Source organism: Typopeltis vanoorti, chromosome 1, assembly GCF_054136105.1.
Source record: "Typopeltis vanoorti isolate ZY-2024b chromosome 1, IOZ_Tvanoo_1.0, whole genome shotgun sequence".
Classification (NCBI taxonomy): Eukaryota; Metazoa; Arthropoda; class Arachnida; order Uropygi; family Thelyphonidae; genus Typopeltis; species Typopeltis vanoorti.
The window spans coordinates 46,725,078-46,750,403 of record NC_143549.1 but is presented as its reverse complement, the minus strand read 5'-3'; the positions used below and the strand labels follow the sequence as shown (position 1 = coordinate 46,750,403).

General features: G+C 35.4%; 1 protein-coding gene across 3 annotated transcripts in view; it reads left to right on the top strand.

Annotated features, from left to right (window-relative positions):
* The window catches only part of LOC150109948 (zeta-crystallin-like), a 162,211-nt gene that overhangs the window by 101,934 nt on the left and 34,951 nt on the right, over positions 1-25,326 (top strand). For 2 of the 3 annotated variants that reach the window (XM_090397366.1, XM_090397357.1), the window contains exons 6-7: positions 6,241-6,342; positions 17,242-17,337. In XM_090397366.1, coding sequence (XP_090253492.1) covers positions 6,241-6,342; positions 17,242-17,337 — 198 coding nt within the window. The remainder of the gene's footprint in view (positions 1-6,240; positions 6,343-17,241; positions 17,338-25,326) is intronic. The other variant, XR_016548769.1, reaches the window with a different exon arrangement.

Sequence of the window (25,326 nt, the reverse complement as noted above, 5' to 3'; positions counted from 1 at the left end):
ACAGCAGTTTGAAGGTATAGATTTGTTGCCCTTTTTAGGAATAAGTTGAATGTGGACTAATTTCCAAACTGCAGGGTTAATACTAGTGGAATAAGAGGGTGTAAGCAGGTGACACAGAATTGAAGTCAACTCTCAAGCACAAACCTTTAGGACAATTGGAGGAATGCCATCAAGGCCAGTAGACTGTTTGGTACCCAGTTTGAGCAAAATTTTTCTGATCTCTTTCACCTTCCGATTCCATTGAGTCTTACCAATAGAACATTGCCTTTCCTTGGATGGGATAGATTCCCTCGATTTGTCAGCCACATGGTCCAGAGAAGCACCCTCTCTGTTTGGGTTTCCCAGTGTCGGTCTCATCATAACAGGGCTTCCTTTTCTGAGGAATTGAATCTCCTTCCCTGGATAGCTACAAGCGAAGCCATTTTTTTTTCGAGAAAATCATCCCCCAGAATTAGTCCTACATGGGGTAATGAACCTGTGGGTATGACGAGGAAGGTATGCCATGCACAGAAGCTGAACTTCATCAAACTCACTCTCAGTCAGACACTTCTGGTAATATGCGTTGCAAGGGAGGATATGCCTGAGACCTTGATGGGGTTTTTTATGTGCCTTACTCTTCTACTCACTTCTGGTTCCATTTCTCTGTTAACCTTCTCGGGAATCATAGAGTATTGTGATCCGGTGTCAACAATTCCCTTAAAGTTCCTCCCATATGTCGTCACATCAGTGGTCATGACTGGTGTCTGCTTACCCTTTTTTCCTTTCCTTCTCTTTTGAGATCTTGTGCATACATACGATGTTGCCTCTGCCTGATATCTAGCTTGAATTCTACCAGATGAAGCATAGCAGTCACGTGCTATGTGACCCAATTTGTTGCATGAATAGCATCGGGGGAGGAGTTTCTTGCGATACTCCCTTCTCTTCTCACTGCTTGAGGCTAAATCGGAGGGTGGGAGTAGTTGGTCGAATCTTTTCATGAGGGTGTTAATTTTTTCAATCAAAGGTATTTGCAGCCTTTCGACTTCCCTTTTCACTATACTTATGATCTTCTCCTCTTGGCCTGGGATGTTCTCCTGATTCTCAGTAGGGATTATCTTTAACTTATTGAGCACAGTGTCAAGCCGCTCAATAAGAGGTTGTTGCATTTTCTCGATCTCCTGTTTGATGATAGAACTAACCTCATTGACGTCACAGGGCTTAAGGCTGATGCTACAGATTGATTCTGTCTCCAGTTTCTATTCATTTCTTTGGCACCTTTGTCTGTCCTTCCTATCTAATTCTGTTTTGTTTGGTGTGTGGTCCTTATTGGTATCCCTGTTGTCTCTGATCACATTGATGGAGCCTATGGCAGTTGCAGGACAAATATCCCCAAGCAACTGTTCTCTCTCTAATATTGCATCATAGCAGCTTTTCAGATTACTTATTCCTTTTCCAGATGCTGTTCCTTTCAGATCTTGCTTTAGCCCAATTCGGAAGTGTTGAAAAACGGCCCAATCGAGGTGACATCTTTCCTTGTCAGGTACGCCAGAGTGATTAGCCTGTTGTAAAATTCAGAAACTCCTTCCTTTTCTTTCTGGACTACCTTTTGGAGTTTCCAAAGGTTGGGTCCAACATTTTTTGTTTTTGAAAACTGGAGGATTAGGGCTTCTTTAAATCTTTGGTATTCTAGTGTTTGCTTTAGTATGGGCGATGAGTAGAAAAAGGATTTTACCCTACCAACTAGTTTGCTGTGAAGGAGGATGAGTAGCTGAAAGTCCCTCCAATGTTCTATTTTTCCGAGTTCCTCTACATAGTCAAAAAATGCTCTGACATCATCGGTATCATCTCCGGAGAATTGGGGAATAATTTGTTGGGGGTTTATGCTTTTTAAGAAATCTGGGTCACTCAGTTCTGAACTCGATGGTGTAGCCATACCTGTACTCTTTGCTTATTCTATCTATTATTTTTGCACTGCCTAGTTGTTGTGTTTGAGATTGAGACCTGCTCACTGTGATAGATCAAAATTATTATGTGTTTTTCTTTGGACCTAGTCACATCCTGTCGGCTGCACCATTGTTAGACTGGTGCTTTGTGAGCATTGGTTCTCAATTTTGAATATGACTTATCAATTGCTTTCTTGTGGCTAGGGATCCTAAAATTATCCCTGGGTCACGGACTCTAACAAATTTATTTGTTCTGTGCCAGTTAGAGTTGTCTATCTTACTAAACTGTGGGCCCTTTCCCTAATCTAGATAACTATCCTGCTTGACTCTAATCAGGCAGGATGGTGTCTGGATTTTTGGGAGATTGCAGTCGTGCCCTTTTCTAGCCTTAATATTACTTAATCACTCTTTCCCCTTTTTGTCATGGTCCGTATTTTGGTGAGTGGCAATGTCATTCTCAAACACAATTCGATGACCAGGTTTCAAGTATAAACATAAAGTTTTATTTTACACTATCAGTATACATGAAACATAAATCAATCAATTCGTTAATTCCCTTAAATTAGAAACACTTTAAGTAGTATTACATGACAATTTCAGAATATGACATATCTATTATCTTCTAAGAGAAAGCATGCACATAGGTATATACTAAGAATTGTCTAGACATGCATCTTTAGGAAGACAGCTAAGGTAACATACACATGCAGATTTTTTCTGCAAGGATCACATAACATATCTCTTCGGACTACCAGTCCATTGTCCCTAAAGGTTCTACTGACTAACAAAATAGTCCCAGTCTTCCTTTCTGCAAATGTGCTTAAACTGAATTTTTTATTCAACGCTCCCTCTTGAACAACTTTAGATAGGTCAAAATTACCTTACCATTTCTTGCAGCATACAGTCTCACTCAATCACCACGTGTGAGTTATGTGCATTATCCTGGTTGGACCTTTGTTCACTCTGCAGATTGCTTTCCCATCTCATGGATTAATGCGCAGTGGATTTTCGCCGTTGTTGGGAAACATCTGAGGTGCTTGTCTGGAACTTCTGTACCCTACAGGAGGGACGTCACGGTTTGGGTTTCATTTTGGATCTGATCCTTTTTTTCGTCAGTCTGCACTTGAATGTTCTTTTTTTTTTTTCAGATGACCTCCTTCTCATGTCATACTTCTTTCACCTTCTTTCCCCACTCTCTCGATTTTCCGACCATCAACTCCCTTTTTCTCCTGCAGCTTACAGTCACATCGAAGACTTTCATCTCAAACCCGTGAGAGAGCTCCTCCCAGAGAAGTTGCGAAATCTTGCTTGTAAGGTTCAACAATGGGTTTAGCCTTATGGCACTTAGTCATCACTGTGGCATGCACAGTTTCATAGAATCTGTCCTTGGGTTGATTGTCAACATTTCCCTTTTTTTTTTTTTTTTTGTTGCCACTTACACATATTATTCTTCTGTTTCTGTTTACACATTATTTTCCACTTCCAATTTACACACATATATTTTCATTTTAATTCACACATATTAATATTTTACAATGTGTCCTCTCCATTGGGTGAATAGATATACACTTAATAGAAAATTTAAAAAAATCTAAATTTAGGCTCTGTTCTTGTTAGATCCTGAACGAGGGTCTGTCTAGCAGAGGCAGGCTTCATTCACTTTCTAACAATATGCACTGTGAATTATTGGAACATCCACCTTATTCCCCAGATTTGGTTCCCTCTGACCTATCTCTTCCCAAACTAAAACAGTTCCTTGCTGGTCAGCGTTTTTCTTCGAATCAAGAGGTGATTGCAGCTGTTGAAGGGTATTTTGCAGATCTTACTGAGAATCACTAAAGGGGTACTGGAGCATCACTGGAATACATGTATTAGTCTTAAGGGAGATCATGTTGAAAAATAAAAATAATTTTGAAATTATGAATTTGTTTTTTCATTTTTAGGCTGAGAACTTTTCAGACCACCCTTATAGATAGGCAGACAGGAACTTAGGATAGAATTGAGAATAAATATTTCCTGCTGATAAGTATTATTTCAGTGATACATGCAACACATAGGTTTGAGTCAGATGGCTGGAAGCAATAATCTATCCAAAGAAATTCGGCATAGTAGTTGCATGGATCATCCCATCCCATTTGGCTTTCTTATAATGATATATGATGTGTGATCGTGTTCATGTTGTTTAATGGAGGAAGAAATCAGCACAAGATTGTAGTCTTAACTGCCTAGAGAACAGACTACATTCATCTGGATGGATCACAAGTCACTGGTGATTTATCTAGGTACACTGCAAAAGGTTTGTCCTCTTCCTCAGAAAGAGGTCCAAGGCTGTTCAGAGTTGTTGGAGTTGTCTGGTAGGCATGTGTAAAGTCATTGGTGATGGCAGATTACTCAACCTCTCTACCTGCTTTATCAGTTCAGTTGAAAGAGAGAGTTGGCTATTGCTGTGAACATGAAGCCTCCAAGGAAATGACTTCACTGTTAGGTAAGTTCAGTTGAAGAATATTAACATTTAAGGAAAGGAAATCAAAGTTCAGAATTGGCATTAGGAGAAGGGTAAAGACAGGAGTGTCTCCCAAGAGACAGCTTAGGAGATTCCAAGTTGAGCACTCTTTAATGTGGTATATCAAAGTGAACATATGCGCAAATCCCACCTTTGAAGTGAAAAATGTTCATTGGGAGAGCTCAAGTGAGTAGAATAGAAATTGGGGGGAATAGAAATTTGGGTTTCCATCAGGAAAAGTAGAGGAGTTTTTTGCAGATTGGTGGTGGTAATGGACATTGTTGACGTTGATACTGAGGGCCATGTGTGTTGGTGTAGTGAATTAGTCAGATTTTGTGAGATGTACTGTTGGCTGCATGGGTCATGTGTGTTCCTTTTTTATAATTGATTGTTCATGCTTTGTTTCCACTTTGTCGCTTTTCTTCTGGTTATTGCCATAATCATCTACCATGTTCCCAATTCACGTGAGATCTGGTTGGGCTCATACCCATGACATGTTATTCACATTGGTTATAAATGCTGATCCTCTCACTGGCATATTGCAAGTTCATTTTGACTAGGCTGGGAGATTCATTGTGTTACTCCATGTGTTCCTGGAACCAAAGTTGTGACACTGGACTGGAATTGTCTCCTGGTGTCAGATTTGCATTGTTCAGTAAACTTGTAGATATTATCATTCAATGTCACATCTGATGCTGAATGAAAGTTCAATACAATGGCATCATTTATTTTTATTTTTTTTTATTATTGTCTGCCTTCATAGCGTCTTGGACTGACAAGATATGTAGTTGTGAATGTCGTTGGAATTTTTGGTAGTAGGCATTTTAATGTTGAGACACTGATTGTGAATTGCTTTTTTTTTTTTTTCTGCATTGAATTTACACACAAAAAAGTATCAAGTATGTGAGGAAGCCAGTGGAAATTTTGGTAGTAAGCAAGTTAACTTCAAGACGTTGTTGCTTTTTTTTTTCTAACACATTGATTTTATACAAAAAAAAAAAAAAGGGTATCAAGTGTAACAACATGCTGTTCTAGGCTGTTTGTGCACTTTCCAAGAATTTAGAAAATGAGAAGAGATACAAGGAACAAAAGAATGACTGGCTGAGGTTGGTTGGTCAGGAGTTTTATCACCAATTCATCAGTTTTTGTGCAATTAGCATGCATTGACTGTCAGAAAAATTACACTGAAGTCTCTTGTTGAAAGTTTATTTAACCGTTATAAATTAAATTAAATATACCAAGAAATTATATTCTTGTTTAATCCTTTATCCAGGTTTAAGCAAACAAAGTTTGCATGTGAAGTTTCTTCATGATTAGGCTACTTGTATATAGAAGCTAATGACTTTCCATTAATTGCTGTCAGCAACTAAAGGCTCTTTTTCTGCCTAATCTCTGGCTTGCAGATATCGCACTTCTAAGCTTCAGGCAGCCTATCAGAATTAGTGAGAATTATAGCATTCTGTCAACACTCAGTTTTGTTGCCACCATCTTTGCTCCTTTTGCTCATCTTTGCATTTGTATCTAGTATATAGATTCTTGATTTGACCAATATTAAAGTAGACAAAATCTTTTTTATTGAAAAGCTCAAAGTACTTGCAATCGGTCTTGAGTTGTTCATTTCCTTTATGTATACTGCTGTGCTGTCATTTGGCACTTAAAATTGGATAAAAATCACTTAAAATAGTGGTAAAATTAGAGAGCACAAAGTCTAATTAATCTAGTAATAGTGCATTGTTAATCTGTGGTTGTACTTATTACTTAAGTCAGCTATTCAGTTAGTAAGTTTAATATGTGTTATTTTTTATATGCTTTCAGGAAGTGACAGATAACAAAGGTGTTGATATTATTTTGGAAATGTTAGCCAATAAAAATCTAAGAGAAGATCTGTCTCTTCTTGTTCCAAGAGGAAGGGTGATTGTGAGTATCCTCATCTGAAATATATTTCAGTGAAAAAAATAATTAATTAAAAAAAATTCAAACATGAAGAAAGAAGTTGAATTATTTGACTGTAAATTATAAAGGAGTACTTATATTAACAGTAATTATTTTATTCCATTTTTCCTTGTTTAAAAAACATTTATTATCATCATGGCTTCTCTTGGTCATCAAGGGAGGTCCTTTTTTATTTGCCTGTGTGTAAATACCTATCATATATCTCTTTAAATATATTAACCAAAGACACTCTCACATCTAAATAATTCCTTTCCACACTCACCAACATGCTATGAGATGAATCTGTATCACACATTCTTCTTAACCACATCCTTATTTAGCTTCCATAGATGACTTCAAGTTCTATCTCATTGCTGTTTCTATCATATCTCCTCTTCTGTTTATTCTTCAAACTTAGACCACTTAGGTAGGAGATGAACTTCAGTGCCCATTTATTGGAGACTTGAAGTGAGTGGCTTGAAATAGTCTCTAGAGCAGGGTTTCCAGACTATGTATAAAATTAAATAAAAATACAAAAAATAAAATAAAATTGATTATGAAGATAAATATGAAAAAAAAAATCCTTAGCCTATTCACAGTACAAATGTACTGTAGGTTTCCAAATAACTTTTATTGGGTAGAAGACCCATTAAAAAAAAAAAATCTGTCTTTCTTCATTATGTAATTCCATAAGTCAATTACCTGCTACCAGATCTTTTTATTTGTTCCTCCATGTCCTTAGAACACAAGTGACCATATCTGTGCAGATTAGTCTAAATGTGCTCTTATCAAACCTATATGAAGTGAGAGAACTTCTTTTTTCTTACAACTTAGTGTTCTCTCTAACTTTGCAGTAATCTATGAGGTGCAATGCTTTTTTTCCCCCCTTCTTCTTATATTTATCCCACACAGAAAAGGCAGAAGAGCCTACAGTAAACAGATACCATGCGAGGGAGTTGGGAATACAGTAACCTGTTGATTTTCTTCTTGAATTATTGAAGATTGTAGTCATTTGGAAATGCCTCATGAGGGAGATTGTTCCACAGAAATGAGGTGGAAAGAATGAAAGATGACTTGGAGTAGCAGGATTCAGGGTGTATGCAATTCGACTGTAAAAGGATGCTGAGCAGCTGTAATATGAGTTCCTATAAATTATTATTAATTAGAGAGACCTCCAGGGAGTCAGGGACTCAAGGGAGGCTACATACTATACATACACACACATACACAGCAGCTATCATAGTTGTTCTTGAATTCATTCACGCTGCTTGCACACACACAATATCCAATGGTAATCCATTCCAATCGCACACCAATGAGAGAAAAATCTAGCCCTCACCCCCTTCTTAGCAGCATTTGTTCTCAGTTTCCAAGGACTGAGTGGGGAAAGGACAAGTCCTTTTCCCACTTTCCATAAATTAAAAAATTCCATCAGTTGAAATTCCGTATGCACCTTTCAGAAGTTTGTAAGTCTTAATCATATCACCCTTCTTTCTTCTGTTTGCTAGTATCTGCAGTCTACAAATTCTCAATCTGTCTTCATAATCAATATACCACAATCCTGATATCATTTTTAACACTCTCCTTTGCACTCTCTCCCCTGTGTCAGAATCACAACAGAAACCAGGAGACCAGATTTGCACACAATAGTCCAAATGAGGTCTGATCATGGCAACCTTATCTTTACATGTGAAAGTTCATTTCATCATTGCAATTATCTTTTGAGTTGTACTTGCAATCTTCACTGCATGGCCCCTGGAACTTCAACTTGCTATCTACTAACACTCCAAGTTTCCTAGCCTGATCAGTTTTTTCTATCATAATAAACCAATATAATAAGATGTTGGATATCTAATTATGCCAAAGTGAATAACTTTACATTTACTGTTGTTGAACTGACATTCATTTTCCCATACCCACAATCCCAGCCTATTCAAATCATTCTGCAAGTACTGCATATCAGCAGTGTTCCTGATTACCCCTTCTATCTTTGGATCATCAGCAAATAGCTGTATGTCAAATCCTTCCATATCATTAATATACAGATTGAATAACAGTGGACGAAGGACTTATCTTTGTGGTACACCACATAATTGAAGTAATGCAGAAGTCATACTTTCATATATGAGTAGCCAAAAGGTGTTACAACTTATTATTAAAATACTCTGGATCAGAGATAGTTGTTGGAAGTTTTTCTACGTGGATTTGCTTACACTTGGATAAAGGATTAATCAAGTATATAATTTCTTGGTATCTTTAATTTATAGTAGAACCGAGTGGAAAAAATTCCAACAATTATCTCTAATTTAGAGTATTTTAATAATAAGGTGTAACACGTTTTGGCTACTCATATATGAAAGTATGACTTCTGCATTACTTCAATCTTAATATCACCTTTGAGTCTGGCTCCCACTGATGACCTCAATAAAGAATGAAACAAGTCTGGGTAGTATCCCTTCCCATAATGCCAGCCCCGTTTCTACATTTTGCGGAGCCCTGTGCGAAATGGAAAAGCAGGGCCCCTGAAAGTTAGTAACATTTATGGAAATTTTAAATGGAAGAATATCTTGTTAATTAATTAATTAAATCAAATACGAAAAATATTTATGCACATAAATAAGTATGCTCTTTAGCATCAATTTAAGTAAAGGGAAAAAATGAGTTAAAAAATAAATGTGTTTGTATGTACATGATATATTATTTTATTATGTAAGTACACATTATCATATAAATACATCAGAACAATGATTTATTTAATAATATAAATAATAATATAAAAATATGAAAAAAATATCCATTTTTGCTATAAAGAATGAAATATATGTATAACAACTTATAAGATTTAAAAGAAATCCTAATATATTAAATTTTATTTAACCTAATGCCCTTATTAATAAAATCATTTATAACGCTATCAAAATTCAAATTTTTTGCAATTTCATGCTCTATAGATATTATTGCCAGGGACGACAAACGTTCTTGAGACATAGATCGCAAATAGGTTTTTATTCATTTTAATTTGGAAAATGACCTTTCTGCTGATGTGACCGTAACTGGACTGGTCAATAATATTTTAAATGTCATAGTAATATTTGGATAAATATCCAGCAAATTATTTGGAATTATGAATTTTAAAATATTAAATGGGTGCATCTTCTGGAACAATATTTCTAAAAATAATTAATTCATTGTAAAATTCAGATTCATCAATATCTGTATTTAATTTTTGATACAGCTGTTTGCAGCAAAATTTTAATTCATTTCTGTCATTTTTCTTATTAATTTCATATCATAAAGAAATCCAAATGATTTTTCGTGAATTTCGTACAATTCAAATTTTTTTTTTAACAGATTGTAGAGCAGTTTCTAAAATTACAAAAAAGAAATTTATCCTAAAATTATCTTTATCACCCATGTGTGATTTATCAGGCGTTTCATAATCAAAAAATACTTTTCTTTGACGTACTCGACTTTCTTTAAATTCAATTTCTAATAGATTTGATAGTTCTTTAGCAATCTCAAAACAGCTATCAAATCCTGATATTCTCTGCTCTTCAAAGTACTGCACTAACTCTTTAATATGCTTAGTTGCTACGTCTATGGGGAATTTTTGCATTTTGTAATACTTTACTTACTAAATTAACTTTTGACAAAAGCTCATACCAAATTACAAGGCTTGGTATAAACTCAAATGAATCTATTTGTTCATATATTGAAACCACTTCTACTTTGATAGTATTATATGATGCTGCTTTAAATAATTCTTTTAGTGCATTTAAAATTCTGGAATTTGAAAATGTACAGCTCTGATTCTATTCTACATTCCCATCTTGTATCACATAACGGTTTTGGAGTTAATTGTTTAACAAATTTCTTTAATATGTCCCAACGTGAAGTTGAGGCAGCAAATAATGTATATATTTTTTTTTGTATAACATTAAAAAAATTATTGCTATAATTGATGATTTTGCGACATCTCCTAAAATCAAATTTAAATTATGACAGGCGTAAGGAGTATAAAATGCTTTTTCATTTTCATTTAAAATGTAAGCACGGACTCCCTTATATACTCCTTTCATATTCGCTCCGTTATCATACTCTTGCCCTCTACAATCTGACAATTTAAGATTTAATTTGGTCAAAAGTGATTTTATATTTTCATATATACCTTACCAGTAGTGTCATTAGTTGTTAAAAGCGTCAAGAAGTGTTCACGAATTACAATATCTGCTTCAAATATATGTAAAAATCTAAAAATTACTGAAATTTGCTCCTGATGACTAACATCAGGAGTACGAGAATTATTGAATAGTACTTTGCCTGTCGTATCATATTTACAATATTTTGTTGAATTTTGGTTCCCATATCAACAATTAATTCATTTTTCACAATGGGTGATAGATATGAATTTTGCTTCTTGCCTATATATATATTTCGAACATCGCATTAAATGATCTTTTAAAAGTGGATCAAATTCTGCATTTAATTCTATGATTCCAAAAAAATTACCATTATGGGCTGTGTACAAAGTTTCAAAATTACCTCTAAAAGCTAAATTATGTTCGGATAAATAAAGAATTGCTGCAACTATAACACTTAAAACATTTCTTAACTGTTCTGCTTCAAATTTTATGACATTTTGATTTGCCTGATCGATTGTATTGTGATTTTTTTTTAAATTACATTCCATTTGTGTCACATTTCATGTGCACTGGATTTCATTAGTGCGACTTTAATCTTTCACTTACATGTCGCCAGTCAGAAAAGCCATTATTAGATAAAAAATTATCATCAGAAGAAAATAATTTGCAACAAAAACAAAAAATAGAGTTGGAAGAGTTTGAATATACAAGCCATCTTCTGTTTTGCTTCTCCCCATTTGCAATTGTCCTAACATTGTGAGCTGTGGAAAAACACCTCTTGTTGTCATCTTTTGGAAAATCATTTTCAGTTGGAGGAGACAGTGGACCACATTGTACAATTTGTGTTAGTGTTGCGTTGTTTAAATTTTGGGCCATGTTGCTGGATCATCAATAGTAAATAGTTCACCCTCCTCTGGTGTCTCAGTTTTAGGATCTTCAGTACTCATTGTTTGACCAAACGCGTCATGTTCTCCCCTTCCTTTGAGTATTTCAGAACTCTCATCATTTATTCATGTTGAAGCCGAAGAACTGTTTGTAGTTATTTCAGAACTCCCGTTATCAACTGATATATCTGAACAAACATATGAGTTCAACTTCATAAATTTATACAGTGAATTTCTTTGACGTTCCTCAGCTGCTTCTTTTTCTTGTTTTCGCTTTCGTTTTTCATGCCCACTTGGGTATTTTCTTCCATAATAATCTCTCTCACGATTAGTCATACTCTAGAATTAAATACGATAGATTTAATTATAAAATAAGTTAATAAATTAAAACAAAATTAGTTACCTGATAGATAAAATATATCTAAAATAGATAATATTAGAAAATAAATAAATCTTATACAGATTGAAAACTGATATTGAAGAAAAATTCTGATGTCAGATAACCTAAAACCAGTTTACAAAATATATTTTTTAAGATGTTTTGCAAGTAATGTCACATAAAAAAATTGTCATGAGAGTATGTGTATATACTTACTTGTTCATAAAATCAAAAAACTCCTTAAAATTGTTAAAAACACTTGTTTTAAAATGCACTTTTTCCTATTTAACACTATGTTGTACGATATTGTTATATATTATTATTATTACGGGCAACTCCAGGGAGTCCTTAGACTCATCGAGGGAGGCCCCAAATCATTTTCATCACAACTATTCGACATTCATACAGTATCTATCATACCTCGCCTTAAACTCATTCACTGTCACAGCATCCACCACAGACTCTGGCAGCCCATTCCACTCATTCATCACTCTAAAAGTACAGAACCCAGCTCTAACACCCTTACTAACTACACTTTTGTCCAGCTTCCATGGATGTCCCCTAGACCTCCCACAACCAGCCCTGTTCTCAAAAATATCTTCTGAATTAATTTTATAGAAAATCTTCAGTAATTTGAATGTCTCAATCATATCTCCCCTCCTCTGCCTATCAACCAATTTTTGCAACCCACAAATCCTCAACCTGTTCTCATAAGGTTCATTCCACAGACCTGCTATCATCTTGGTCACTCGCCTCGGGATCCTCTCAACCTCCTCCCTATCAAGAAGAAACCCAGGTGGCCAAATCAGCTCATCAAATCACTTGGTCGCTGAAGAATATGTTGACAAGCAGAGACAAGCATGTTATTGTTCCTCTGTATCGAGCCTTGATAATACCCCATCTCGACTACTGTGCCCAGATTTGGTCACCTGGGTTTCTTCTTGATGGGGAGGAGGTTGAGAGATGGATAGGAGGGTGGTTGATGGAGAGATATCAGAGAGTGGTTTATTCAGGAGTAGAGTCCACAAGACGGCCTGTCAAACTTCAACTCCTTATCCACCAACACTCCTATATCTCGTGCCTCATCAATTTCCTGGAGTACAGTTCCACCAATGTAGTAAACTGCTGCTAATCTTTTCACCCCAAAATGTATAACCTTACATTTTGCCACATTAAATTGACATCCATTCTCCTTAGCCCAGACCTCCAATCTATCCAAATCATCCTGCAAAATTTTGACATCATCTGCATTCACTATTGCCCTACCCAACTTTGCATCATCCACAAACAAATGAACTGTTCCTCTCAGATCCTTTCCTATATCATTAATGAACAAATTAAACAGCAGTGGTCCAAGAACAGATCCTTGTGGCACACCACTAGTCACAGGCCGTCTTGTGGACTCTACTCCTGAATAAACCACTCTCTGATATCTCTCCATCAACTACCCTCCTATCCGTCTCACCAACCCTATATCCATCCCCATATGTTGCATTTTACTGATTAGAATTCCATGTGGTATCCTGTCAAAGGCCTTAGCAAGGTCCAGTAGAATTACTGTAAACCCATTACCCTTATCCATTTCAGCCGTCACTGTGTTATAATACGTGAGCAAGTTACTGAGGCATGACTTACCCTTCACAAAACCATGCTGTCCCCGATATATAGTATCCCATTTTCATCTATCCAATCTTGTATTTTCCTCTTGAAACCAGTTTACAAAATATCTTAGAGTAGTTTCAAATACTACCGCTACAATCTTATTTCGCTTACTATAACAACAATAGTTGGTTGTAATATATACATATATTTTTCTATATAATAATATTTTTTATATAATAATTACAATATTAATTTATATAATAATTTTAACAAAAATTAATTGATTTTATTTTTTAAATTTTTTGCGCTTTGCGGGGCCCTGTGCCACCGCACAGTTCGCACACCCATGAATACGGCCTTGCATAATGCATAGCATTATACATGTCCATAAGGATGTGTCTTTGTATTATGGGATACCAAGGCAAGTGATTAGTCATTGGCTTCTATATATGAGTTGCCTCAGTCTTGAAAATACTTCAGGCACAAACTTTGTTTGCTTACACTTTGATAAAGGATTAAATCGAGTATATAATTTTTTGGTATCTTTAATTTATACTCTCATATCTGTTGTCTCCGGTCTTTGATATTTCTGACCCATCTCTTCAGATCCATAAATTAAAAAAAAAAATTATTTGAACACTCACTGTCTTGTACACAGCAAGTTTAGGGTTTGACTAATTCCTCTTATTCCATATTAATGTATTTAATTGACTTTCTATTATACCTGCTTTGCTGTCATCTTTTTCCATATTTAATTTATCTTCATTAATAATTGTGCTTCAATAGCTGAAATGCAATCTTTGTTGTGTAGATTTTCCATACATATTGAGGTGTTTTCAGTGTTTCTGTCTAGTTTTATTATCTCTGTCAGTTTATTGCTGATTTTTATGCCAAATTTATTGTCTGTTATTCTGTTTAGTTAGAGAAGCCTGTAGACTTCTACTGATTTATTTAAAATTACAGAGGATTCCAGATAATTGGTCCACCAGTGTTAATCTGGATAGCTATCTTATGGGGTCAAGTCTAGAAGAACATGAATATAATGAGAATTTTCTTCATTTATTTAGGTCACAATGTTATTTAATTTGACCAGCCAGTAACATCTACCACATGGAGGGTTAGAAAAATTATATCATCTTGCTTCAAAAATTCAGTCCTGGTAACATCTAAAATGCTGACAAAATAGGGCTATTTTATCACACCACATTGGATGGTTCCATATTATAAACATGCAACACAGTTTGGATCATTGTGAAGGGGATCGTATAACAGTGTTATGCTGTTCAAATATGTGAAGAACTGATAAATAAAAGCCGTTAGTTATTGGAGAAAAGACCAGACTTTGATGCTATAAAGAGATTAGAAATGGGGAGTTTACCCTTTCAGTGCAATGCAAACAAAAAATGAATGGATGACATCTTAATTTTTTAAGGATTGGCCTATGATTTAGTACATTGAATTGAATGGAAATCAAGAAAAATGTTACTGGTTCTTACACTTGATAAGGAAGTCGGTGCAAAACTTATCTTTTACAAGAAGCTCAGTTTATAGCCAATAGTTAATGAGGAATAAGCAACACCGTTCAAAACCATTGTGCTCTCACTGTGGTTTTATGCATTAAATCATGAATTATGCCAGATATGACCGATAGTGCAAATGAATGACATCCCATTAGACATGAACCATATCACAAATTATGAAGAGTTTGCATCTGTTGACTATAATCTCAATAGTGTAATGAAAATGAGGATTTTGAAGAGGAAATTTTGGAATAAATAGCAGCAAAACAGGGTGGTCTGAAACGTTCTCAGCCTCGACCATAGATGGCAACATTATCAGCATGATTTTTTTATTCTCTAAGTTGGTACATCTGTCATAAGCATCAATGTGAAATTGAAAGTCATTCTATCAAGTAGTTTGTTTTATACAGCTGTCTGAAGCAAAAATGTTATCTGTATCCCTTGAAATAGATAAAATTGAGTATCGTGCAGTTATAAAATTTTTTGTAAAAGAAGGTTTAATGGCAAAAGAAATTCATTCGAAGTTCATAAAAGTTTATGGGCACTCTTCTCCTTCATTTTCAATAATTAAGAAGTGGGATGCAAAGTTTAAACATGGTCGTACCAGCCTTGAAGATGATCCATGTGAATGACATCCAAAAAGTGTAACAACACCAGAAATCATTGAAATCAAGTGTGCGATATAATATTGGATGACCGGTGAGTCAAAGTGCGCAAAATTGCTGAGACTATAGGCTTTTCAAAAGAATGTGTAGGATATATTTTGCATGAAGAATTGCAAATGAGAAAGCTTTGCACAAGATGGATGCCACGCTTGCTCACAGCAGATCAAAAGTGCACTCCCATGAAAATCTCTGAATAGTGCTTGGAGCATTTTAGCAAGAATAAAACTGATTTTGTGCATAGATTTATTACTATGGATTCACCATTACACAGAATCCAAACAGCAGCCAAAATACTGGACAGAAGCTGGTTGTTCAGTGCCAAAGAAGACAATGTTGGTTCCATCAGCAGGAAAGGTCATGGCATCGGTGTTTTGGGATGCTAAAGGCATTTTGTTTATTAATTATTTTGAAAAGAGTAAAACAATAACCAGGGAATATTATTCTGATCTTTTAATCAGACCAGACGAAAATTCATGAGAAAAGACTCGGTTTGCAGGGGGGGAAAATCATCTTTCATCAGGACAATGCACCTGCCCACAAAGGTGTTTTGGCAATGGGAAAATTAAGGGATCTGCACTATGAATTGTTGGAACATCCACCTTATTCTTCAGACTTAGCCCCTCTGACTTCTATCTCTTCCCAAAACTAAAACTCTTCCTCGCTGGTCAGCGTTTTTCTTCGAATCAAGAGGTGATTACAGCTGTAGAGGAGTATTTTGCAGATCTTACTGAGAACCACTACAGGGACAGGATAATGGTGCTGGAGCATTGCCAGAATAAATGTATTAGTTTTAAGGGAGATTATGTTGAAAAATAAAAATAATTTTGAAATTATTAATTTGATTTTTCATTGTTAGGCCAAGAACTTTTCAGACCGCCCTCGTATAGCACTTTAGGCATCTTCTCTCTTGGTACCTTGTTATAAGCCTTTTCTTGATCTGCAAAACTTAAATACAGATCTTTGTTATATTACCATGATTTTTCAGCTATCTGTCTTAAAGCAAAAATATGATACTGACAACACCTGTTTATCCCAAATCCAACTTGCTCTTTTCCTTGCTTCTTTCTCACATTTTCTTAGCTTTTTCTCAAGTATATGCTTGCATAGGTATTCCGAACACTCATTAGGGAGGAATTGTTTATTCCCGGCAGTGCTCCAAACAGAATGAGAATTGTCATGTTATACCATCATTTTATTTCAGTTTAAACAAATCAGAATACAGTTGGGTCTGCTAAATTCCAAATTCCCAACCTATTCCCATTCATTCAGTGTATAGGTAGATATTAATAACAAGATACTCAGCGATTTGGCCTAATGTCCAATCACAAGAATGTGATTGGACATTAGGCCAAAAGTCCTGGTCTATTTTCCACATTCGTTAAAGATACATAAAGGCCTCACCATTTATCCGCCTTTAAACTTAAGCACTTCTACATGGGAATATATATATTTAATATATTATACTGTGGTTTGTTTATATGAATAATAAAGACTGATATGATTTTATTTTAACTGAAGTTATTGTTGTGACTGTATTATCTTTATTAGCAAAATTATTAATATAATGGAGTCCACTGATATTTCATTTTATTTTATTTATTATGCAAGCATGAAAATATTTAAATATGTATGGTGCCTTATTGTAGTTTCATAATGTTTATATTTGCTCTAGTTTAAAGTTTGATTTTTTAGATAGTTGGATGTAGAGGAAATGTCACTATCAGTCCCCGAGATATGATGGTACCTGAGACTTCTGTTACAGGTGTAGCACTGTTTTCTTCTACTGAGGTAATAAGTGATATATATTTCTATTTTGATATCTCTAAGCTTCTAGTCATTAAATTTCATCAATATATATATATATATATATATATAAATATAAAAATATATATAAAGAAAGGAAAAAACAAACAAGTGTGCATTTGTAGGTTTTCATGTCATTATTTAATTTGGTTCATTATTATTATTATCATCATCATCATCATCTTCTTGACCTACATGGAGTCATAAGACTCATTGTGGGAGGTCAACACTATTGTACCACACCATTATTAGGCAATGCATTCCATGTTCTTTCCATTCTCCATGCAAAACCATTACTTTAACTTCCCGGGATTGCCCCTTGTCCTTATTCTTGTTCCTTCCCCCTCATTCTACCATATGAAAAATCTCCTCAGAGATTTATTATCTCCTCTGGTAATAAACCCTTAAACAGCTTAAAAGTCTCAATCATTATATATGAATGGATAAATTTCCCCTATCAGTAATTTTGAAATAGTGAAACTTCCAGTTTCTTTAGCAGCTTGTGGCAGAAAAAATGTTTTCACCATAGGGTCATCATTTTCATTTCAGTTATCTCCAATTGCACCAAATACTTCTATTATCCATGCTACAATGAGAGTTCTACTTTGTTTTATATGTATGTGAGCATCAATGCATACATACATGTTTGCATGTGTGTGTTGGGGAGGATATAAATGTTTTTTTTACTGTACAGGATCATTTGCACTTTAGTGCTAATATGTCCCCCCCCCCATAAAATGTTCATCATAACTACACTTTAAATACACTTTGCAAGAGTATATCATCCAGACAATAATATTGCAGGAATTAGGGAACCAATGGCTTATACGGGAATTGAGGTGATTAAATTATTATTATTATTATTATTCGACATGTCCAGGGAGTACATAGACTCATCGAGGGAGGGCATCTGTTCTACAACTCCATCTCCACCATTCAATCACCAACTGACCACAACTACAGCAACGTCATCTACTGCCAACCACCACTGATATTTCCACAGACAATCAAACATCCATGCCCATGGCAGGATTTGAACCCACACCCTTTTTTGGCTGAAGATCAGATATCCTATCCAGTCAGCCAGCCAGGCTGGCAAAAAAAACTGCCATGACCAGGATTCGAACCTGGGTTATTGTGGCCTAACTACTAGACGATCATGGCTCACTTTGAAGGTGAATAGTATATTACAGAACCTTAATGTGAATACATCTGTGGGATTGGATGATATACCAGCTTGAGTCTTACATGAACCAGCAAAGGAATTGTCAGTGCCCTTGACCATATTGTTTAATTTAAGTTTAAGCTCTGGGTTAGTCCCAAGCGGGTGGAAAGAGGGGAAAATAGTCCCATTGTATAAAGGAGGCTTTAAGATTGCTGTTGCAAATTACTGACCAATCAGGAGTAATTGTCAAGGTATTAGAGAAATTAGTCAAGAGCAAAGAAGGAGGGTGGTTGAACCATGGAATGCATTGCCTGATGGAGTGGTGAGAGCGAGAACGGTCAATGAGTTCAAGGAGTGGTATGATAGACTTTGTGTTTTTTAGGGGGGGGGACCTCCCCACGATGAGTCTTTTGACTCCATGGAGGCCTGAATAATAATAATAATAAAAAATGCAGGAATGGATAGATGGAAATGGGATACTGAATGGGGAGGGCCAGCATTGTTTTGTGAAGGGTAGATCATACTTCAGTAGCTTGCTCATGTTTTATAATACGTTGACAGCTGAATTGGATAGGGGTAATGTGTTTACAGTAATACTGCTGGACTGGTAAGGCCTTTGACAGGAATTCTTCTAATCAGTAAACTGCAGCACATGGGGATGGATATATAGTGGTTGATGGAGAGATATTAGAGAATAGTTTATTTATTCAGGAGTAGAGTCCGAAAGAAGGCCTGTGACTAGTGGTGTGCCGCAGAGTTCTGTTCTTGCACCACTGCTATTTATTTGTTCATTAATGATATAGGAAAGGATCTGAGAGGAACAAACTGTTCATTTATTTGCCGATGATGCAAAGTTGGGTGGAGCAATAGTGAATACACATGATGTCAAAATTTTGCAGGATGATTTCGATAGATTGACAGACTGGGCTAAGGAGAATGGATGTTAGTTTAATGTGGCAAAGTATAAGGTTATTCACTATACTACATTGGTGGAACTGTACTCCAGGTAATTGACGAAGCCAGAGATTTGGGAGTATTGGTGGATAGGGAGTTGAAGTTTGGGGTGGAACATAGCAAAATTGGCTAAATCAGCCCATCAGATCACGTGTTTACTGAAGAATACTTTGACAAGCACAGAGAAAAGCAGGTTATTGTTCCTCTTTATTGAGCCTTGATACGACCCCATCTTGACTACTGTGCCCAGATATGGGTGCCAGGGTTTCTTCTTGATGGGGAGGAGGTAGAGAGGATCCAGAGGCGAATGACCAAGATGATAGCTGGTCTATGGAATGAACCTTACAAGAACAGGTTGAAGATCTGTGGGTTAAAGAAATTGGTTGATAGACAGAAAAGGGGTGATATGATTGAGACATTCAAATTACTCGGGTTTTTACAAGATTAATTCAGAGGAAAGTTTTCAGAACAGGTCTGGTGGTGGGAGAACTAGGAGCCATTAGATTTTTTACTTGGAGAGTGGTGAATGAGTAGAATAAGCTGCCATAGTCTGTTGTGGGTGCATGACTGTTAATGAGTTCAAAGCAAAGTATGATAAATACTGTACAAATTCTGAATAATTCTTCACATGATATTTAGGGCCTCCCTCGATGAGTCTCCTTGGAGTTGCCTGTATTAATAATAATAAATGCAAGTGTGCACTAAAGATTACTGGATATTGTAATTCCCCCATCTCACAACAACTTATTGGACAAGGGGTGATATGATTGAGACATTCAAATTACTCGGGTTTTTACAAGATTAATTTAGAGGAAAGTTTTCAGAACAGGTCTGGTGGTGGGAGAACTAGGAGCCATTAGATTTTTTACTTGGAGAGTAGTGAATGAGTAGAATAAGCTGCCATAGTCTGTTGTGGGTGCATGACTGTTAATGAGTTCAAAGCAAAGTATGATAGATACTGTACAAATTCTGAATAATTCTTCACATGATATTTAGAGCCTCCCTCGATGAGTCTCCTTGGAGTTGCCTGTATTAATAATAATAAATGCAAGTGTGCACTAAAGATTACCGGATGTTGTAATTCCCCCCATTCCACAACAACTTATTGGACACGGATAATACTACAACTAAAAATTATTGCAATTCATCCATATTTAAGGAATGTATTTCAATTCATGCCTATTCTTTCCTTCACATGCCAGTCATTTACGCAGGATTCAGGTCTCATTAATATAGTTTCACATATATTAATGAGACCTGAATTCCTTATACCTTTTAGTAATTTAAACACTTCAATGAAATATATAATTCCTTATACCTTTTAGTAATTTAAACACTCCAACCAAATATAGAATTTCCCTCAATTATGGGTTTCTAATAACCTGAAGCAGATGTCCTCCCCTCCCCTCTGCACTTACATAGTTTCACTCGAAGAACATACACCACAGTTTGTGGTGTATTTGCCTGGTACACAAACAGACATGAGAAATTCTTCTATTCCATCTTTTGGGCAGTACAAGAGATGATTTGTGCCTGCTCATTATGAATGTTAAACAGGACCTGCAAAAAAAAAAAAAAGAAAATATTTTGTAGGTTAATATAATTATGGCTATTATAGCCTGTTTTTGTTTAGAAGTGTCCCTTATTTTAATACATTGGCTAACATTACTCAAAAAAGGGGTATATATATATATATATATATATTTTAGGGCATTTTGGGTGAGTATAGAAGGCAATTATGGCAGAATAAAAGAGATGGAAAAATTTTGTACATACCTTGTTTTTGGTTCTATGATGCCTTCCAATTCCAAGATCTTGCTGAAGGTTGTTTATAAACGGGGGGGGGGGAGGAACATGGGGGTGTGTTTTGATGCAGGAAATAAGTTTGGAAACCCAGCGGGTTACTATTAATAATATTATATATATATATATATATATATATATATATATATTATTTTGTTTAGGGCCGCATTTTTTGTGGGGAGGGGGGAAAAACGAAGGGGGAAGGGTATCCTTATGTGGAAACTGGGACAAGATACCCTTCCCCTTCGTTTCCCCTCCTTCCCCCCCACAAAAAATGCGGCCCTAAACAAAATAATATATATATATATTTATATATATATTATTAATAGTAACTCGGGTTTCCAAACTTATTGCCCGCATCAAAACACACCTCCATGTTCCTCCTCCCCCCCCCCCCCCCCCCCCCGTTTATAAACAACCTTCAGCAAGATCTTGGAATTGGAAGGCATCATAGAACCAAAAACAAGGTATGTATGTACAAAATTTTTCCACCTCTTTTATTCTGCCATAATTGCCTTCCATACTCACCCATAATGCCCTAAAAAAAAAATATATATATATATATATATATATATATTATATAATATATATATATATATATATATATCCCTTTTTTGAGTAATGTTAGCCAATGTATTAAAATAAGGGACACTCCTAAACAAAAACAGGCTATAATAGCCGTAATTATATTAATAGTGTTTAAGAGGAGTAACATGGGAATTTTCCCAGAAACTATACTTAATTTTGTAGGTTATATATGTAGAATGATGCTAGGACATTGGGAGTGTCTTTGACCATATTGTTTAAATTTAAGTCTCAGCTGTGTGTAGGTCCCAAAGAGGTAGAAAGGGGAAAGAATTTCAATCAATAAAGGAGGCTTCAAGATCAGCATCTCAGGATTTGGAAGGCAAAATCAGATTATAAGTAAAAATTAATAAAGTAGACCAAGGGAAGCCTCAAAGAGTTCTTTTGCTAAATAGTGAACAAAGAGGAAGAATGAATAGGGAAGGATAACTTGAATAAATGTGATGCTAAGGAGCTGACAGAAATACACCACTTTGCAAATGTGCATTATCCAGGTGGAAATATTGCAGTAATCAATTCAACTCTCATCAGTTATCTGATGAGGGTTGAATTGAGAATAGAATTATCAACTTGAAGTGTTTTACATATTAAAAAATCCCAATGTGAATTTGACCATGGGACTAAATGATATTGGCCTGTGTGTTATGAGAAGTGCAAGAGAAATAGCAGTGTCCTTAATTAGACTATTTAATTTAAGACTCATCATTGGTAGAGTGCCATGAGAGTGGAAAGAGCAAAGCGAGCCTATTACACAAAGTCTCCAGGACAGACTTCAAATTATAGACTAATTAATATCTCAGTAGTGGTGGTTAGGGACAGGATTTAGGACTGGATGAATATGAATACAATATTCAGTTGGGGACAGCTTGGGTTTGTGAAGGGGAAATCTTGTTTTAATAATTTACTTACTTTCTACAGTAAGGTAACAGTAAGTCAAAAGCATTTTACAGGATGCACATGGAGCTGTATTGCATGAGTTGGTACAAATGGAGTTTGGCATGAAGCTAGTGACATGGACTAATAGATATTAAAGAGGAATACATGATGGAATTAAATCAAAAAGATGGCTGGGGAACATCAGTGACCACTGCTGTTCAATTTTTACATCACTGATATTAGGAATCATTTGCAAAAAGAATATCGAGTGTTTTTTTAGTTGATAATGCTAAACATGAGAGAAAGAGAGAGCAATTGTTAATAAAGATGTTGTACAGTTCCTGCAGGATGAACTAAATAGACTAACAGTTGTGGAAAAGGATGATGACTGTCAATTCAATGTGCCAAAGTGTAAATCTGTGGCTTTGTGGTGAAAAAAACTATAGATAGAACTGCACTACAAGAGATTGATGAGACTAGAGACTTAGTGATAATGATGAAGAGAGAGAGAGAGTTACACTTCAAATATACACTGCAAAAGTGAGCAGAATATTTCACAGTATCACTTGGATGTTAAGAAACACTGACAAACAAGCACAGATAAGGAAGTTATATTCCTCTTTATTTCACTCTGATATGACTACATAAGGGGTATTGTGCATAGATTTGACAGATTTGGGCTTCTCTATTTCTTGGTTATTGAAGTCGAGAGAAAGGATAAGTGACCAAAATGATGTCTGTTTGTGAAGTGCTCTCTCTTTGAGGATAGATTTAAGGTATGTGGGTTACATAGTTTACTTACAGGCAGAAAAAAGGGATATGATAGAAACATATATCAGTTTACTAAAGGAGTTTTATAAAGTAACTACTAAAGAAATATTCTAGTATATGATTTTTCGCTTGAAGAGATAAATCAGCTATCAGAGGTGAATATAAGTGCTTTTGTTGGAGGGATATGATATTTTTCATTCATGACTTGTTTAATGGTATTACTAAGCCAAACCAATTAATTTCTAAAAAAAAAAGATCTTTAACTGGCTTATATTTCAGTGGATTTCAAACCAGCATCTTCAGACCACTTTATTTAACAGACGACAATGTATAAGTGAAACGATTCAAATTATAATAGTCAAGATCTAAAGTTCTATTATGTGCCCTATATATGTTCCTATAATGTTCCAAAAAAGAAGTATTACAGCCATGTAGGAGTTCATCTTAACATCATCATCATCATCAAATTCTTGCCATTGACTTTCAAGGGGGGGGGGTGCACAGGATATCATAGTACTACATGAAAAATTTACATCATTACTAACTTTCTATCTACAATTTTCCACCAAATCAGTCTTTTATCTGTCAAGATTGACTCCAACATTATCAGATCTTATATTTCTATCTTCTAAGACACTTTTTACCATATCAATCCACCTATATCTTGGTCTTCCTCTGGGTCTTTTTCCTGCCAACCTGGCAGAGAATACTTGTTTTGCTAATCTTTCCTTGCCCATTCTGTTTAAGTGACCATAACACCTGAGATTAGTTCTGCTAACACATTCCTCGATGCTGACAATGTCAAGTTCTTTACTAATATCCTTGTTTTTAATATGATAGTGCCATTGATGCCATCTGTTCATGCCCCTAATCTTTCTCAGGATCCTCATATCTGCAGTCTCTAGTCTTTGGTCAAGTGTTTTACTTCTAACCCAGCTCTCAGGTGCATAAGTTAAAAGTGGTTTGAACACTGTCTTGTATATATATATATATAGCTAATTTTGTGTTTTCACTAATTTCTCTCTTATTCTATATAAATTTATTCAGTTAACTTCCTAACATACCAGCTTTGTTGTTTCTGTTGTCAGTTTCCATATTTAGTTTACCATCTTCACTAAAAATTGTGCCTAAGTAGCTGAAATGTTTTACTTATTCTATAGGTTCTCCATTCACAATGCAGTTGATATTTTCAATGCTTTTAACTATTTTCATTATCTTTGTCTTGTTTTTGCTGACCTTCATACCATACCTATTACAACAGTTATTCAGTTTAGTCAGGGAATCTTCCAGACTTGTAGTGGATTTATTTAGAAGTATAACATCGTCAACATAAGGCAAAGAGCCGACACTAACATCTCCAATTTTGATATCAGGTTTAATACCGCTTTCCTTCATAATGTGATCCATATAGATAATGAATAACATAGGGGATAATGTACATCCTTGTCTGACACCAGATTTAACATGAAACCTGTATTTTCCTGCAATTCTAACTGCTGACTTACAACTCAAATAAAGTCTAAATATTGATTGATATAATGCCCCATTAATACCATATAACTGTAGTGTTTGGAATAGCTTCTCTTGGCACCTTCTCATATGCCTTTTCCAGATCTACAAAACTTAAATACAGATTTTGTTATATATTCCCATGATTTCTCAACTATTTGTCATCAAGTGAAGATCTGGTCTTGACAGCCTCTATTTGGCCTGAATCCAGCTTGTTCTTCACCAAGCTTTTCTTTCACAATCCTTCTCAACTGTTTCTCAAGTATACTTGCATAAATCTTACCAGGAACACTCAGTAGAGAAATATCTCT